General features: G+C 44.5%; 1 protein-coding gene across 7 annotated transcripts in view; it reads left to right on the top strand.

The window, feature by feature from the left end:
- Positions 1–19,637, top strand: part of THAP4 (THAP domain containing 4) — a 150,394-nt gene that overhangs the window by 65,472 nt on the left and 65,285 nt on the right. For 6 of the 7 annotated variants that reach the window (XM_029616339.1, XM_029616337.1, XM_029616344.1 and 3 more), the window contains one exon: positions 10,425–10,584. In XM_029616339.1, coding sequence (XP_029472199.1) covers positions 10,425–10,584 — 160 coding nt within the window. Of the gene's footprint in view, positions 1–8,690; positions 8,846–10,424; positions 10,585–19,637 lie in introns of those variants that run through there. The other variant, XM_029616343.1, reaches the window with a different exon arrangement.

Raw genomic sequence — 19,637 nt, 5'->3', positions numbered from 1 at the left:
CAGATTGGTTGTTTGTTCAAAAGCATAGTAGCATAGAGTACAATGGGTATGGGGTATTCTTCTTTGTACCCTCAATGATGTGGACCTCCTGAATAGGTGCACACAGAGTGACACTTAATACGTCCTCATTTTCAGAATTGCTGCTGTCTTCCTTGAACCATTTTCACTGCTTTATTTTGTTTCCTCATATGTCTTGCCTTGGCTTAGAAAGTGATTTAATTAACCACATTTCTTGTACTCCTGTGTCTGTATGTTCAACATTTTTTCTTCTTTTTTTCATGCTGCTTCCCACAATAGAGGCAGCATTTCACAGGGCTCCTCCCTCTGAACTGGATGCCTAGGTCCTGGTTTGCCCCAGATAGCACATACCTGTACTTCTGCAGAGCCTGCTAAAATTTTAACTTTCTCCTTAGAAAGTTCTGCTGCATGACCAATTTCCAGGCAACGATGCAATGTTAGATCAGTTTCCCACATCAAATGCTGATCTTTTGTCCCACAAACAGCTCTCTCTCTGATAAGGAAGTCTGTGATCTCCCCTTAATTACAGTTTGTAGCTAATACATACAATCCTGGCCCTCTTCAGAATCCTATTGTCTTATGAAGAACCAATATTCTACTTTCTCATTCTGTTTGGGTTTGTGCAGTAATTCTCCATTGATAGGCATGAATTAGCTGTTACACATAGATGACGACATCCAGTGGTGCCAACATGGATTCAGTTCTTAAAGCTCATTAAAGGTTTTACTGATCATACATGAAAGTTCCCATGTGGGCTGCATTGTGAACCTCTTAGTTTGTCTTCATCCAAACTACTGCACAGACATTTATTTATTTATTTATTTTTAGATTTTTATATACCGGTGTTCCTGTATGAAATACAGATCACATCGGTTTACATTGAAACAGAACGTAAATTTCGCCTAGAGGCGGTACATGGAACAAGGTTACGGAACTTGGAAACAGGGTAAACTAGTTTAAAATTAACAGACATGTCCCAAACTCTCATTTTTATTTCTTTTGACCTTTTGCCGCCTTTTACTTCTTTGTTACTCTTTTATTTGCTGCTGCCTCAGCAGCCCCTCAAACAAAATTTTTAAGTTATAATAAATAAAATCCACAACTGAATTATGTAAACTGAGAAGTCCAAGACCAAGAAGCCTGCAGGTGGTTTCAAGACTTGAATCTGTGTCCATCATGGATACACATTTCATCTGTTGTTGCTTGGGCTTGACCATGATTCCTCCAATTGCTATAGTTGTGGTCATGTGTCTCCTGGAAGATGGAGGCCCTAAGGAAGACACTAGTGGGTAAGAGCCCCAAGCCTCCGCATGAGGCCAGACAATGGAGTTGATCTTGAAAAAGTGAAATATCAAGCTCCTAGTGCAAGATGTCAAGGTGGGAAGCTTCCCCTCTCGATCCTACATGCTTGGGAAGGCCCCCTGTTCCCTCCTTGGTGTTGGATCTCTTGAGGTTGAGCATAGCATAGAAGCCAGTGGCACTGGTAGAGCTGCCAGGAAAAGCACGTAAGCAGCTCAATGGACCCACTTTGGGGCTGTTCCCCTTGGAACTAAAGAGAGGATCCTGCCACTTTTAAGGGGCTTCACCAGAGTGAGCCCCTCCTAGATGCTGAGGCAAGACGTAGCATCATTGGGGCAGGTGTTGTCTACGTTCATGGCGCAGAAGATCCCCATTGCATTGAGCCATCTGTTTTACACTCATCCGTGTCTTAAGCATAAAGCTCACATTCCAAAGCAAAATCAACACACTTTGCGGTAGATAGCAGGACATAAATGATATTGGAGCAGAGCAATTCAGTGCAGTAAATCCGGTGGAGGATGTTTTCACATGGAAGGATCTATGGCACCATCCATGGTGCAGAGTGATGGTTGCAGGATTTGTCAATGCAAATGGTGTGGAGTGCCTCAGATCCAGTGAGAGTCATTGCTGCAGTTAGAGCGATAGTGGCAACAGAATTTGCTACTGCTTTGCTGACAACCTGAGTGAGAACGAACCAATCCTTTTTTGTTTCTGAAGAGGATGTTGCTCCTTCAGTTTCAGCTCAGAGGGTTCCCTAGCCAGAGGGAACCCAGCTATTAGAATCAGTAAATAATTGTTTTGCCTCTTTAAGCCCTGAGGACTAAAGAGGTAGATTAGAACCTCTCCTGTCCAGGATGGAGGAAATTGTCCCATTATAGCAAAGCTGTTTCAAGTTCAACCAAGGAGGTCATTCAGTTTCAGGTGGATGAGGTTTTAAGCTTGGTGTGGGTCCAACCATGTAGATCCTTTCTCCTGTGGCCTGAGGAATTTGCTTCAGTATCTATTCTTCTCAACATCAGGCTATAGCTCCTGTTTCGTCAAGGTTCATCTTAGCCTCATCACGGTGTTTGTATGACCAGGAGATGGAAGGAGTTCCAGTCTCCCTCCTTTCTTTAGTTTCCAGTTCATGAAAGGGTCATGACATTCCAAACCTCCAGGTAGTAAACGTTCAGTGTCTTGGGACCTTAATATATTCTTAGCTCAACTTGTGAAACCCTCTTTCAAACCTCTCTAATTAGTGGATTTAAAGTTTCTCTTCTGGAAAGTGTTCTTTCTTGTGGCCATCCCTTTAGCACAAGTGTAAGTGAATTATAAATCCTGGTTTCATATTCTCCATATTTGCAACTTTTACTTTTTTATTTATTTATTAAAAATTTCTATACCGGTTTACAAAGTTTTACAATATAAAATGAAATAAAAAATCAATACAGATAGAATAAAAACACATCCTAAAACTATTCAATTTGTTACAATATTTTTATAAAAGGCCTAAACAAAAAATATATAATACTAAAACATTCAACACCCTTTTTTTTTTTTTTTCCTCAACCTCTCTTAACACTTGTCTCCATATAGTGCTTGTTTCACAAGTTACTAGTGCCTTCATTAAATATTTTTCACAATAGGCTGGTTCTGCAGACTGACACCCCAAGTTTCTTCCAGAAATTGTGACTGCGTTGTTTATTAATCGATAGGTATGCGCTTTTGTTTTTAATGACATTCATTGTATATCTTTTCTAACCTGACACACAAGTCACAAATTTTTTTTTTTTACATTTTTCATTTAGTGCACACTATTTCAACTCAAATAATGCGCATTAAATGAAAATTTAAAAAACCAAAAGAAAACCTAACAAAACAAGAAGGGGGTGGTGGAATGAAACAAAACGAACCCAAAGTTTTATCGATGCACACCCCTATTAATCAAACTATTGTATTTCTTATATTCTTTCCAAGACCTCAGGCGCACACAGAAGAATGGGCTCTTCACTCTTTGAATCATAAGAAAGCCGTGGCATACTATCTAAAGAGGATTTCTTCTCGCGTCAAGCTTCTCAGTTGTTCATGTCCTTTTATCCCAGTAGATTGGGAAGGACAGTTGCCAAGTAAATTCTGTCCGATTGGCCAGCGGTCTGTATAACACGATGCAATAGCACAAATTAGTGCTGTTGCACAAATTAGTGCTTACTTTGCAATAGCTGAGTCACAAATTAGACTTTAAGGCTTATCAAGTTAGTATCATAGCAACTTCAATAGCCCACTTTACAGCCTAACTCTATATAAGACATTTGCAAAGCTGCTGCTTGGTCATCTATCCATACCTTCATGTCGTACTACTGTTTGGACAGCATATTTCAAAAAGACAGTAATTTTGGACTAGCAGTACTGTGCAGCCTGTTCACGGAGTAATTCACTTTTCACCTGGTGGTACCGGGTTGTCTTAAGCGAGTGCTTCCACAGTGCGACTCTTAACATGGGACTCCACATGCATTATGGCTAGTTCATGCCTGTTTATAAAAGGAGAAAACAGGTTTGCTTACTTGTAACCAGGGTTTTCCATAGACAGGATGAATTAGCCATTCTTAATACTCAACCACCTTCCTGGAGTGTTGACTACTTCACTAAAGTTTAAGCTCTAGAAGAGACAGAAGGATTCATGAGACAGTGTGTAGGAACTCCCACACACATTTGGTAATGTGCTTTGCTAGCTGGGGCCATATCAGCCTCATCGAATGATGTCACCCACTTTAATAGCTAATTCGTCCTCTTGTCTACAAAGAACCCTGTTTACAGGTAAGCAAACTTGCTTTCTCCAAGGTTTTGAACAATGTTCCAGCTTGATCCCTGTGTCCAGACCCAATGATCTTCATATTTTTCTCCTTTTATCTGAAGAGGTAGTATGGTAGTTTTCATTTCCAAAGACATGATCCAGATAAAGCTCAAATTCCTCCGTCCAGTACTTCCATGTCTGGGCCAGGCAATTACAGCAAATTCCAGCTACATTGGGGCTTCAGGCCTGGCTCCATAACGTTATATTTGCTGTTGCCAGTCTTTCTGTCAGGTTCTCTCACTCACTGTCACTCTCTTACTTTCACCTCCGACTCATAATCACACACTCTAAATCCTCTCATACAAGCTTCCCCCATACAAAAATAACCTGCCACTTCATTGTCCTTCCAGTTCAGCAGCATTTCACTGGGCTGGGGGGGGCGGGGGTAGGCTTTGGGTGTACACTCTTTATCCAGTCCCTCCATCCTCTGTGCCCTCATGCAACACCAAATAAACTATGGGATTCACTCAGTTTCAGTCTAACAGTCTTGTTTATTTCCTGGCACATTTAAACAAAGAGAATTCAGGTTCCAGACATGAGCTAGTTCAATACATTCAAAGGAATCCCAGACTGCCAGCACATCAATAGATGACTAACCTGATGCAATTTATTCAGTCCCGCATTAGACAATTCTGCTCAAATCTTAGAGAATTCACTAACTGTGAAACTGATGTAATTCCATGGTACTCATGCACCGAGGGACTGCCCAAGCCGTGGCAGGAGGAATCCCAGACAAATAGCTGGTAGTACCCTTCCTGAAGCATCCAGATTGCTCTACAGGGGAGCCAGATACTCCTAAAGCCACATACTAGAAGAGCTGATGCATGCTTAGAGCAGTGGTTCCCAACCCTGTCCTGGGGACCCCCCAGTCAGTCAGGTTTTCAGGATATCCACAATGAATATGCATGAGAGAAAATTTGCATCATGCATATTCACTGTGGATATCCAACCTGACTGGGGGGGGGGGGGGGTCCCCAGGACAGGATTGGGAACCACTGCTCTAGAGCCTCCAATGGAGCATACCTTTTTATAGCAGCTAAAATTACCAAAACGTGCCATTAGGGGCCACTAGAGTACCATGCTCTAAGTAACCATGGATTATACCAGTGGTTCCCAGACCTTGTCTAGAAGACCCCCAGCCAGTCAGGGTTTCAGGATTCCCAAAATGAATATGGATGAGGGAGATTTGCATGCACTGCCTCCACCGCATGCAAATTTATCTCATACATAGTGTGGATACCCTAAAACCCTGACTGCCTGGGGGTCCTCCAGGACAGCTTTGGGAACCTCTGGATTATCCACGCATGCACTTGCCATATATTCTGACACACTACTCTTAAAAAGAATTTATTTTGGGGTGGGTCAGCAACAAAAGTACATTTCATTCCTCACAAATGCTGGAGGTAGATAATGCCTTTGGAGTAAATCTTTCCAGTCATGTTTAGCTTAGCTTATGCCCTTTTGCTTCTTCTCCATGTTTTGTGGTAAGAACATTGGGGCTGATGTAATAAGGCAGGCTAACGACAGCACAGGGTTTTACTCCTTTTTTTATTATCAATTTTTCTGAGGTAAGTTAACTCTTGTTATGCAATAGGGGTTTTAAATCCTAAAAATGTGTGCTAAAACAGGAGCAAAAACTAGCACTAAGATTAGTGTAGGTATATGCAAATCCCATGTAAAAGAAGGCATTAGCTATTCCTCAGCAGTGCAGAGAGGTGTTGTAAAGGGCAAATATCTTAAAACATATTTTCATAACACTGGAAATTAAACTCCTGGATCAAAGCAGGAGCCAAACTTAACTCACATTTCTGGTGGCCCATGTTAAACTATTGGTGTGCCTGGTGGGGTAGTGTCTAGCTGATTTTATGGGAGGTCAGCCAGACCCTGTGTCCAGTTGGCCAAGGTAATGCAGGGAAAAGGGGGGGGGGGGGGAGTCAGTTAGGTCAGGCTGGGAGGGGTTCAGTTAGGGGAGACTTTACCCCGCGGGCAGTGAGCAGGGATTGGCAAGTTAGGAAAGCGGCTGTCGTGCTGGCCGGCCAGGATTGGTCGGCCAGCACGGGGCAGCTGTCAGTAGGAGGAGTCTCGGGGCAAGCGCGTCGTCTGCCTTGCACTTCGCCGCGACTTGCCCGAGAGCCAGCCGTTTTTCCCTCCCACCCGCCCTTCTATTGTTTTGATTGTATTTGGTGGTGGTCTTGTTGTCGCAGCGGTAGGGGAACGGCAGGTGTGCGGATGGCCCGAGCCGAGACTGCTTATACATGGGGTATCTGATAAGATGGATTTATGTGGCAATTTGAGAATGGCGGACAACCGGGGTAGTTGTCGGTGGCAGGCTCCTTGCTGGCAGGCGGCGGGATTCTCCTGGCCTGGCTCCCTTGCTGGTTGGCGGCAGGGGTCCACCGGGTTGGCTCCTTGCTGGCAGGCAGTGGGGGTCTGAACTCTGTGTGGGGACGAGCCGAGTGGCTGGTGAGGATAGTCTTGCTCGAGGAGTGGCGGACGATTAGGTTGGTTTGTTGTTTGAAATTGTAATGTTAACTCAGGGGCTCGGGCCTCCAGGTTTTATTAAAGCTGCGGCCCTGTTAACCCAAAAATCTGTTGTCTGTTATATTTATTTGGAGTGTAAAAGGACGGATGTGAGCGAGTGATGTCCTGGATGCCCGCATTATCAGACTGAGCAGAGCAATAGAACAACTTGGGTCACCGGAAATGTGCATTTCCTCCACCTCAGACCCAGCCCAGGAGTTTAATTTTCAGAAGTGTAAACTCTCTGGGAAGGCACCTGCAACTGAACAGTATAGCAGGGCTGTGTATCCTGACTTGCATACTGTTTAATTGTACATATCCGCTCCTGGGAGCTTACACTTTGTTCAGTTAGCTGTAAGTGCCCTTTCCAGAGAGCAAATTATTGCATCTAAGGCCAATTTGGCAAGGAAAGGCAAGTAAAATCAAAGCATACATTTTCAGGGCTGGGCACCTACAGCTAGCTTAACAAAGCATAAACTCTTGGGGGCACCTACAGTTGAACAGAGGACCAAAATGCATACTTGTCTGTTGAAGGTGCTCACCCCAGAGAGCTTATGCTTTGATTTTTCTTGCCTTGCCAAAATGGCATTCCATGTGATATTGTGCTATGCATCCCAATTTGTGGGCATAGTCTCTCATTCAAGGCTATTTTTTGACAAGGAATGACAAATTTAAATAAAAGAATAAACTCTCCAGGGAAGGCAGCAACAGCTAGATGAACAAAGCATAGGCCGTCTGGGTGAGTACAAACAATTGAACAGTACACATTTTAGCACTGTGTGCATACTGTCCAGCTAGTTTAGGAAAATAAAGAAATCCTGTGACTGGTGTCTGCCTCGGTGAGCTTGCATTGAAAATGTAACGCCTGAGTCTGAGGTGGAATAAACTCAGTTTTTGTCTGTTGTGCCCACCTCGGTGGAATACTCTACCTCAGACACAGGAATGACTTAAATTTCCAAAGTAAATTCTCTGGGGCTGGAATCTGCAGCTGAACAATGTGTAAGCTTTCTGGGGAAGGCACCTACAGCAGAACAGTATGTCAACGTCAGGATGCACAATACCAAAGTGCTTGAAGGTGCCTGCTCAAGAGAGTTTGTTTTGTTTAGCTCTAGATGCAAGCTCAAGAGCGCGGAGGTGGTGTAAAATCACGTTTTTGATGGCCAGAGTTATTCTGTTGCGATGCCCGACGTGCCCTATGGGCACAGCAATTAGAATATCATGGCCACCAGAAATGTGAGTTAACCTTTACTCCATTTCAGGCTAAGAAGTTAACAGAACACAGGAGTAAGGAGGTAAGTGTTTGAAGTTGGAGTGTGACCAAAATGGCCTTGCGTGCAAGATTGGCACTGGGCATCCCAACTTGGGTACAATCTCACGTGCAAGGCATGCCAAGTGAAAGCAAAGAAAAAGCTCTCGAGAATGAGCAACTACAGTTATTAGGGTTGTACAGCACCAAAGTCCCTATTGTTTGGCTGTAGGTGCCTGCCCTAGAGAGCTTACCCTTTCATTTTACTTGGCATGCCTTGCCCAGTAGCCTTGTATGTGAGATTGTGCCCAAATCGGAATGCTTGGTGCCAGTCTTGCAGGCAAACTCATTTTGGTTATACTCCTTCCAGTTTCAAACACTTACCTCCTTACTCCTGTTATAAAGCACTTTTCTGCATTAGTGTAGATTTTTCGGGTTAACTCACAATTTAGCATGCTTTTTTTCATTTAGTGCGCTTTTTAAAGTCCTGTTTGATTTGCATTCTGTTAGCTTACCGCATCTAGCAGGGACTCCAGTTTTCAACACCTGCGTTAAGTAAAACCCCCATTATCTGATCCACACAAGCAGCCTTTCAGATATTGAAAAAAAAAAAGAGCCCTCTCAGTTTGCACAACTCCTATTTTCTTTCCTGCACCTATCTTTTCTAATTTAGTTTTTCATCATTTCTTTTCCATAAAACTACAGTTCCCAGGTATCTTTAGAAAATCTTTCCTGCTTTGTATGACATCACTTCCTATGCATTTATTTTCTCCTTGCCAAACAAACTGTGGAAAGCATTTCCTGGTGACTGGGGAGAGTTGGAGAAGGATATTTCTCTGTCAAACAAGATTTGTTTTGTTTAAAAAAAAATAAAAATCTAATATTGAAAACTGCCTAGGAGACCATGACCAGCAGCAGTGCTGCAAGTGCAGGTATAGTTCTGTACCTTCGGTGCGAAATCTCAGTTCAGGTGTGTAAACAAGGTTGTGCTGAAGAGTATGTGTTTCAGGGCACGCTTACATCTGAGGTTTCCCTAGGCTGTTATGGTGGTAAGGTGTCAGAATTCTGTAACCCAATCCCCATCTGAAGGTGCTCCAGCACTTCTCTCCGCCCCTCCAGGTGGAAGGAGGACGTTCCCCAGGCAAGAGCAGGCTTTGCACAAAGTGTAAAGGGAGAGGGTCCAATGTTTCTTTAAACTGGGTTAGAAAAGCCGTGGGATGTTGCTGCTGGATTTCTGTAGGGCAGACTTTCATCTGCACGCCCTAGTTTGCAGGATGTAAACAAGTCTCCGGTTGTAAGCTTAAGACATGTAATAAGCTGAACTTTTTTTTGAGAGGTGGGGCAGTGAAAACACTCTGTGTAGCCACCCCCCCTTCAGTTTAAAGGAGTAAAGGTCATCTTGTGGAAAGATCTACTCTTAAGCCCCTATATGCCCATTTTATCACTTTTTCATATATTTCACACTGTAATAAATTTTTTCTAAACACACATTTTTTAAAGTGTGTGGAGGAGTGGAGAGCACTTACCTTCCAGATTTAGGTTTGTCTGATCGGTTCTACTACAAGGCAGGAGAGGCAAACATAATAAAAGATATATGCTAATCATCAGTGACTGTGCAATATTCATTTATTTAAGAAAATACTTATTTTCAGCTGAGTCCTGGCAGGGAATATTGGACACAGAGCCCTGCAGATGGGTATTATGGTAAGTCAATTAGGGGAAGTAGAGGACATGCAGTGAGCCCTTGCAGAAGAAACTGATCTTATAATGAGGCTTGGTAGGGGCCAGAAGAAGATATGCCTTAAGTCCTGGCGGTGGTCACAGAGAGAAGAGGTATGCATTAAGCACTGCCAGCAGTCAGAGGGCATGAATTAACCCTGGCAGGATCCTGAAGACATGGAGTGATCCTTGGTAGAAGATGATGAATGTTTATGATCTCTGGCAGAACTCCCTACACATGAGAAGAAGTGTAGAGAGTTCTGGCAGGGAAGTGTGGCCCATCTAGGGAGTCTCGGGAAGGTTAATAACGTTTATATGGAGCTGCAGTTTGCAGTATTGGTGGTGGGTATGTAGGAAATCTGTTGGTTGAGGTGGGCATGGAGGGAGCCCTGGGGAGGGAACTTGGGGGTGACGCTTGTATATTACCTGTGTGCTGCTTATATTGAGTGCATGGATCTGATACAAGCAACTACACAAAAGGATGCAAGTCTTAGCAGCAGAGGCATGAATAGTCTTTTATTGCTGAGTTCTGATCAGTGAACATGAGCAATGGTACGGTTCCTTTCAAATATAGTGATGGAACAAAATCCATTGTAATTGCATTAATTTGCAGTAATGATCAATCTCTGGGCATCACGGGTTGTTTTTACATGCAACCAGAACTTTTCATAACATTTTTATATATTTCACAGATATATTTACAAATGCAAAAAAAATATCATTCTTGTCTGTTTGGAATGTGGTTGTACCTGTAGCCTTTTTTATTTCATGTCCCTTCTCTTTCATCCTCAGAAATGCCTCTGCTCAACCCTATGCTGGAGCCCCTGGCTTGGATGCTGGGAACCTGGGTATCGGAGCCCCCTGGGGACGGAGTCTTCCCTACCATCCAGCCCTTTAATTATATAGAAGAGGTACAGATCTCTCACGTGGGACAGCCTGTGCTGAACTTCATGTAAGTGTAATGCCACGTCCTTGACCAGCCGTAGACTTCTAGCTTGGCAGCATTGCCTGGTTCACTGACTGGCATGATCTAGTATCACCTGTCTTACAGATCTCTAGAAATGAAAGTCAGAGATGAGAGGGAATCATGATGCCGTGATGGACTTCTACAGCTTTGTCTACGTGTTTAAATTTTGTTTTATCTTTCTGGGAGGTGATGGGGGCTGAATTACTCATTGACACAAGCTTGCAGAATCTGTTGCCTTCAGTCTAGCTCGTGTCAGTAGTGATGGAAAGTTGCTTCCTTCTGAAAGTGATCTGATGGTCTTTAAGAAATTGGTTGGAGGCTCAATCAAGAGTCTGCTGGGTAGGGGTGTATGTTACTAAAACCATTTGTACCCTAGTGAGAAGTCAAATAAGAGATGGCAAATATTGATGGACATGAAACCTGAATTTGTCTTTTTCTTAGAGATTAGCATGCTATGCAGTACTTTTGCCTAAAATGTGGTGGCAATTCTTGGATCAATACTTCTGCAGAATTGTCAGTTTCATCTCAATAGTCACATTTTTACTCTTCTAGTTGCCTTATCTCATGCAAATCCCAAACAGTTACAATTTAAGGCTTCTCTTTGTTCTCTCAGGCTCTAATTCTTCCTAGTCTTGATTATTGCAACTCACTGTTTATTGGCTTACTACATCTGCATTGCAGGCACTTCAGCTGCACATCTAATATCAGGGCTTGACAGGAGAGTTCATAATCACACTCCTGTCTTGAAGGAGCTGCACTGGTTAATAGTTACATGGCGGATCCAATTTAAAGTTCCTTTTCTTCTCCACAAAATGCTTGGTACAGATGCTCTACCTTGGATGAACTCAATGTTACAAATTTACAATCCTACTCGAGTTTTGAGGTCACTGCAAAGGGAACTTTTAGATGTCTTTTTGGTCCTCTGTGCTTGACTGGCTGCTATTTGTGACAGGATATTCTCGGTGGTGGGTCCAATTTTGTGGAACTTGCTGCTGGAAGCCTTATGCCTGACTTCTTCCTCAAAAACGTTGAAGAAAATGCTGAAAACTTATTTGTTTCAAATGGCATTTATGGATGATGCTTAATAAGCTGATGGGTGGTAGCATGATTCTCAATATGGGCTCAAGTTTTTTTTGTTTCATTTGTTTTGTTTTATTTTATGTTTGCCTCGTCTTATTTTTTTAATTGCTTATGTATGTTTTTTTTATTATGTATACAGCTTACAGCTGTGGTCATAGACGGCCTATAAATGTTTTATTTAGATATAAATTGATCCCATGGAACTGGGAGTTTGTGTGTTTAATAGGTTCACTGTGGCAAAGCACAAGGACTCAAAGGGCCAATATCCCCCAGGCAGCATCCCAGGTGAGATCCGCTACTGTGAAACACAAACTGGGCTGGTATCCTGTGGGCACCTCTCCACAGGATCTGCCGCCCTCAGCACAAATGAAGTCAGTATCCCGCAGGCTCCCTTCCTGGTAGGATCTTCTATGTGAGAAAACACAAAGCCATGGTTAGCACAACTGTAGGTACCAGTGTGTTTGTTGTTAATGCTAGGTTACGCTTCTAAAAGCAGTGCAGCAGAAATAATATGCAGCAGCAGCAAAGACAATAGTTGCAATAATATAATACAAATGCTTTCCTATGATTGTTAGGATGGCCCAATCATATCTGTCAGCTAAGGATTCTCTTTCACGGTTTGTCCCTCTGTCATCTGCCTCCCATGCCTTTTTGTTATGCCTCTTTCATCAGCTCATCTGAAGCATGTTTTGAGAGACATACACAATTTCCCAAAACATGGTCCAGGGTGAGAACTCCCTCCCCACAGAGGGTGTTTACTCCTTCTGTTCTCACAGTTGTTGTATAGATTGTGATAAATTGCAGGAAGACCTTCTGAGACTGGAAAACTGGGCATCCAAATGGCAGATGAAATTTAATGTGTATAAGTACAAGGTGATGCATATAGGGAAAAATAACCCTTGCTATAGTTACACAATGTTGGGTTCCTTATTAGGAGCTACCACCCAAGAAAGAGATCTAGGTGTCATAGTGGATAATACATTGAAATCATCTGTTCAGTGTGCTGCAGCAGTCAAGAAAGCAAACAGAATGTTGGGAATTATTAGGAAGGAAATGGTGAATAAAATGGAAAATGTCATAATGCCTCTGTATCGCTCCATGGTGAGACTGCACCTTGAATACTGTGTACAGTTCTGGTCACTGTATCTCAAAAAAGATATAGTTGCAATGGAGAAGGTACAGAGAAGGGCGACCAAAATGATAAAGGGAATGCAACAGTTCCCCTATGAGGAAAGACTAAAGAGGTTAGGACTTTTCAGCTTGGAGAAGAGACGGCGGAGGGGGGGATATGATAGCGGTGTTTAAAATAATGAGAGGTCTAGAACGGGATAATGTGAAACAGTTATTTACTCTTTCGGATAATAGACTAGGGGGCACTCCATGAAGTTAGCATGGGGCACATTTAAAACTAATCTGAGAGAGTTCTTTTTCACTCAACACACAATTAAACTCTGGAATTTGTTGCCAGAGGTTGTGGTTAGTGCAGTTAGTAAAGCTGTGTTTAAAAAAGGATTGGATAGGTTCTTGGAGGAGAAGTCCATTGCCTGCTATTAATTAGGTTGATTTAGAAAATAGCCACTGCTATTACTAGCAACAGTAGCATGGGATCTTCTTAGTTTTTGGGTACTTGCCAGGTTCTTATGGCCTGGATTGGCCACTGTTGGAAACAGGATGCTGGGCTTGTTGGGACCCTTGGTCTGACCCAGTATGGAATGTTCTTATGTCATGTGATGTGAAGTCAGTGTCAGAATACAGAGTACAAGAAAAGCCTCCCGTCTGAATACATCCTAAGCCAAGCTTGTCAGACATAGACCAGTCAATTCTATTACAGGTGTGTGAGTGTGGGGCATTGGTGCACTCATAAGTACTAACCAAAACATTACATTTGAATGGTTTCTAGTATCTTTCACAAGTCAGATCATAAAGAAACATTAGTATCCAGTCACTTCCTTAACCAGTTATGCCGGCAGTAACAGAGGCATAGGCATGACAGCCATACAGGGAGGAATATCTGAAGTCTCCTTTTAACATGCCAAAGACAGGTGCCTCACCAGTAGAGATGCCCTCTCTTTGAAATATTAAGAACATGAACAAGATCAATTTCTTATTGGCTTCAGAGGCTAATAGCAACCAGTATGTATTTTTTTTAGTGTAATTTCTTTACTGGTTTTCAAATAAAACAGATCAAAAGAACTTTGATACACAAAGTACTGTTATTATATAAAGGTAATAAATCAAAAAGAAAAAATTTCAAGATAATGTTAACACAATCTAATTACCATTATTTAGGCCACAATTGGGGAGGAATTTAAATGAAAATAAATTAAAAAAGAGACATCTGGTACATTTATTTTGAAAAATACCTTTCAGTTGTGTGGGATCAAAGAAAATATATTTAACGCCTCCTAATTTCACAACATACTTACATGGGAATTTTAACAAGAAACTTGCACCAAGAGCAGTCACTTTTTGTATCTTTGCTTCTTTGTTATGTTTCCTTAACATCTAGAAATACTGGAATTTTGCCCTAAAAAAGAAAAACCTTTAACCCAAAAAAACAATTCCATAGTACGTTGTTTATCTGTCTCCTGTATAAATGTAACTAATAAAGTAGTTCTCTTACTTTTGATTGTGATTGCTCCAAAAAACCTGCAAGATCAAAATTATCAGATGGTACCTCAACTTTAGCCATGACATCCCTGAGGGTAACTACTTTCTCACGATCAGGAAAATAAAAATAACTTTTGAAATTGGAGGAATAGGATCTTTAGACATTTTTAAATGGTCAAGGTAAAACTTCTTCATCATTTCCAGAGATGTAATTAGGGAACAACTGGAAAAATGGAAGAATCTTAAATTTTAATCTTTTAGAACAAGAACATAAGATATGCCATACTGAGCCAGACCAAGGGTCCATCAAGCCCAGTATCCTGTTTCCAACAATGGCCAATCCAAGTTACAAGTACCTGGCAAGTACTCAAACATTAGATAAATCACAAGCTACTATTGCTTATTAATTAACAGCAGTTTATGGATTTTTCCTCTATGAATTTTTCCAAAACTTTTTTAAACCCAGTTATACTAACTGCTGTAACCACATCCTCTGGCAATGAGTTCCAGAGATTAACTGTGCGCCGAGTGAAAAATAATTTTCTTCAATTTGTTTTAAATGACTACTTGCTAACTTCATGGCGTGCCTCTTGGTCCTTCTATTACCTGAGAAGAGGAAGTATTTGACTTAGATGGGAAAGCCTGAACACTACCCTTCCTCTTCTTTCCCATGACAATCCATGGGCTAAAGCTAAAATGATGAACCTTAAGACAAAAATTGTCCTTTGAGCACTCCCCTTTGGTGCATAGTTTTGATGCGTTGGCAGCAGCGCACTGCAAGGCACAGTTCTTAAATAATACTTGACTCAGCTGGATGGTGTCAGCGGTGCGCATCCATTGTGGGATCAGCAGGGCTTTAAGGTAGCGCCGATGGTATGGGCTCCAACCCTACTGCCTCCGATAACATCGCAAGGCTCAGAGCCTTGACAAACCCAATGACATCACCGCAGATTCGTCAGAGCCTTAAGATAGTACCAATGGTATAGGCTCCAATCCTCACTCTCCCCACAGTCAATATTTATTTTAAAAGCAGTAATTAGAGGCCAGCCGGAGGACCAGGGTTCAATTTCCTAGGCCAAGACCATGCTCCCTGGATCAGCTGAGGCTGAAGAGACTGCAAAGGCAGTGTTCGCAGCTCCTAAGGGGGGAGGAAAGAGGGAAGGAGTTAGTCATCACATAGTATTGTCAGCTAGTGGCCAGATTTATCACCTATGACTACAGAGGAGCTCTGGTGCATGGCCCCTGGTCAAGAAGTGTTACTGCATGACTAGGTAATGAGATAGATGTAAAGTAAGAGGGAAAATTCTCTAGGTAGTTGTGAATGAAGGCTCATGGCACTGTAACCTATTATAAAGCCAGTTCAGTTGAGCTGGAAGCCCAAAGTATCAGGAAAAACTTCTGGGACTTTTCCCCAACTGGAAAAAGTAGTAATTCCCCAATGAAAATGATGACATCCTCTCAGTATATCAATGTAGATACACGAAAAATGAAGTGGACTCTGTCCTTGAAAGCTCATGCCTCAATAAATTGGTTATTTCCTACAATGTAGCCAGATGGACTCAGGACCAGTGAGTTAAGTGTTCCTCTACTAGCAGGTGGGAGATGGAGTCAGGTTTCAAAGCTGATGTCACCCTAGATGTACCCCTGCAGTGACCTCAGCCCTTCAGTATCTCTCCGTCTCCTAGCAGATGCGGACGCTATCCCCACAGTAGCACGGTGTTAGCAGGATTGCAGCACAAACAAAGAAATTTTTACCTAAACTTTAAAAGAAGATCGAGCCCCACTGTCCTGAGGTGACACCTAAGGGTCCTTCCCCCAGTTGGGATTTCCTGAGGCAATTTCCGAGATCCCTCAGAGGTGTGCCTTGGTCCGGTAGCCGGTTCCCGGCATGGACTTAACTGCTGAAGCAGCTGAAAGGCAGCGGGTGAAGAAGCCGAGCGTGGCGGTGAAGGCCAAAGACCTCTCCCACCGCAGCCGGAGACAGTCTCTGTACTTGGCCGGTAAGTGCTGAGACCAGGTAAGTAGAGAAGAACTTCTCCGATCCAGAGACATGGAAGGGCTTCGGTAGTCTTTCCTCCAATCTCCTTGCTCGGCACGCCATACCAACTTCGTTCCCGGTCTCTGTTCAGGCGAAGGAAGGGGGTTACGAGCGGGTTGAGCAGCCCCACTGATGGGCTAGGCCTCGTTTTCGGCTCTGTCAACTCTCCACGTGGCAATCCGCGGCGGCACCATCTTGCGCACAGTTTGGTGCGGCGCCATTTTCCCCCTTCGGCCACGATGTACGAGTGGTGCAGGCCAGCCTTTTGTGCACCTAACGTGCACGTAAATACGCACATAGCTGCTCACATAACTTTGTGCATAACTACGTGCATAACTTCAGGCACAACCGATGCTTACACAATAAGCATGCCGAGGTGAGTCAGTGTGCGCACAATATACAATAACCAGCAAAACGCACAGACCACACAGGCTATTGCTCAGGCAGCACTCTCTCTGCGTGGCCTGCCATATTAGAGCTGCACAGTCTGACCTGGAATCCTGCCTGTGTCAGCACTGTGAGGAGGCCAAGGGAAGGCTGGATTCTCAAAAATCCTCCAAGCCCAGCCCATCCCAGTTGGAGGACAGGTCGGCCGCGACCTTTTCTGATAGCTCCCCGGACCTGAGCAGTTCTGGGACTGCATCCTCCCCGGGAGAGAGCAGTTCAGGGGCTCCTATCCCGGTTCCTCCTGGGACAAATATGGATCTGGCGGCCTTCTCTTGGTTGGAATTTATTTCATGGCTTCCAAGCCTTTGTTCAAGCGCAGTCAGTGCCGGTCCCTGCCAGAGTTGAGCCCCAACGGGGGGAGGCCTCGCTCTCCTGGCCCTGCCTGCAGGCCACGAGACATGCCACCCCTATCCCTGACAGGAACCCAGATTCCACGGATGATGACGGGGATCCACTGGAGGACTGAGAAATCCCTCCAGGCCTGGAACCATACCAGACCGTGCTTCATTTCTTCCACAGAGATGAATTACCGGCACTAGTCTCCCAGACTCTGAAGACTCTGGGAGTTCCATGCACGGACCCTATGGCAGAGCCAAAGAAGAACCCCATCCTGGTGTCTCTTCGTAAAGCTTCTTGCTACTTCCCAATGCTGGAAGTCATCCAGGAGTTAATTGACCTGGAATGGGATGCCCCAGAGGCAAGCTTTAAAGGAGGTCAGGCCTCGGAAGCCTTGTATCCTCTGGACCCAGCGGTCAAGGAACACCTGCGTTTCCCCAAAGTGGTCGCCATGGTCTGCACTGTCTTGAAGCAAACAACCATCCCTGTTAAGGGAGGAGCGGCTTTGAAGGATGCTCACGATAGGTGGTTAGAATCCATCCTTAAGCAAGCCTTCGACGTGATAGCAATGACATTGCAAATCCCTTCCTGCAGTGCCCTGGTGGCTCGCTTCTGCTTGCTCCTCGCGAGAGAGGCAGATAGCTCTGGGGTGCACGCCGGAGACGCGATTGAACCCACCACAGCCTTCCTGATAGATGCAAGCTCAGACCTAGTGCGTACCTCGGCCAGAGGAGTAGCCTCAGTGGTGGGCGGCCAGAAGACAGCTATGGTTGCGGAACTGGTCAGTAGACACAACGTCTAAGGTGGACCTCACAAAGATGCCCTTAAAGGGATCCCTCCTATTCAGAAGCGAGTTGGAGAAGCTAGCCAGTAAGTGGGGTGAATCTCCAGTGCCCCGACTACCAGATGACAGGAAAAAGAGGTCTCAGTGCCCCTCTCCCTTGAGGGGTCGGACCAGGGGCTCCCAGCGCTTCCGGCCCTACAAAAACCCATTGTTCCAGTCACCTCAACCCTCGGGGAGGACTCGGTCATTTTGGAACCGGCAACCCAAAAGAGGGACAGGTTTGGGCTCGGGCTCGACCCGAGCTTCTCAATTAAGTTGGGCCGACCCATCCACGAGAAGAGGAGAAAGGAGATCGACTTTCCCTCTTCTACCAGTAGTGGGTCAAGATCACGTCAGACAAATGGGTACTGGACATCATACAAGAAGGCTACGCTCTGGAATTTCGCAGCATCCCTCATGACAGGTTCATGATTTCACCTTGCCACTCCCAGCTCAAGAAACTGGCAGTGGAATCCTCACTGATAAGGCTCCTCAGTCTGACGGCTATAACTCCAGTACCCACACCCCAAGTAAATATGGGGCATTATTCCATCTATTTTAACGTGCCCAAGAAAGAGGGCTCATTCCAGCCCATCCTGGATCTCAAGAGAGTCAACAATCACCTGGGGAAATTGCATGTCCGCATGGAAACTCTCTGCTTCGTCATAATGGCAGTGCAACCGGGAGAGTTCTTAACCTTCCTGGACCTCTCCGAAGCCTACCTTCATACTCCAGTCCAAGACCACCAGAGTTTCCTACGCTTTGCGGTACTGGGCCGCCATTACCAGTTCCGGGCATTACCCTTCGGTCTGGCAACCACCCCCAGAACATTCTCCAAAATTATGATGGTCAAGGCAGCAGCACTGAGGAAAGAAGGGATCCTGGTGCAACCCTACTTGGACGACTGGCTAATCCGGGCAAAGTCAGTGGAAGAGAGCCTCCAGGTGACCAGCAGGGTCAGGTCCCTCCTACAGGTACTTGGTTGGGTCATGAACATGGAAAAGAGCAGCCCCAAGCCCCCCCTGTCCTTAGAATACCTGGGGGCCCGATTCAGCACCAAGCAGAACAAGGTCTTCCTCCCTCCCCCGAGGAGGAGGAAACTGATGGACCAAGTATGCTGATTGACGACCACAATGCACACCAAGGTGTGGGAATATCTTCAGGTCCTCAGCCTCATGGTATCAACACTGGAAATAGTACTTGGGGCGAGGACTTACATGCAGTCTCTCCAATGCTCCTTACTGTCACACTGGAACCCACTGTCCCCAAGACTACTAGATTCACCGCCCACCTACCAATGGAGGTATGCTCTTGGCTCCAGTGGTGGCTACAGGAATTCCACCTAAGCAAGGGCATAAACCTATCCCCATCGAGCTAGATCGTCCTCACGACAGACATGAGCCTCTGAGGGTAGGGAGCCCACTGGGTGGAGGCTAAGCTATTGTCACCTGCCAACATCTGTCTAGCAGCAATGTAGTCTTCCCTGCACACCTCCTCCAGGTTTTACCACCTGGACATCCAGTCTCGAGAGGACGTAGCCTTTGCAAGGGCAGTGCTAACTAGACCACGGGTGGCCTCTCGCCCCGTTCGGGAGTAATTTTTGTACATCCTACTGGTCCTCAGTCCATCTGTCTACGTGCTAGGAAATGGAGTAATAACTTACTGATAATTTTGTTTTCCTTAGTGTAGACAGATGGACTCAGC

The sequence above is a fragment of the Rhinatrema bivittatum genome, chromosome 9 (genome assembly GCF_901001135.1).
Source record: "Rhinatrema bivittatum chromosome 9, aRhiBiv1.1, whole genome shotgun sequence".
Classification (NCBI taxonomy): Eukaryota; Metazoa; Chordata; class Amphibia; order Gymnophiona; family Rhinatrematidae; genus Rhinatrema; species Rhinatrema bivittatum.
The sequence above is the reverse complement of the archived record's forward strand: the minus strand, read 5'-3'. Positions and strand labels throughout refer to the sequence as shown.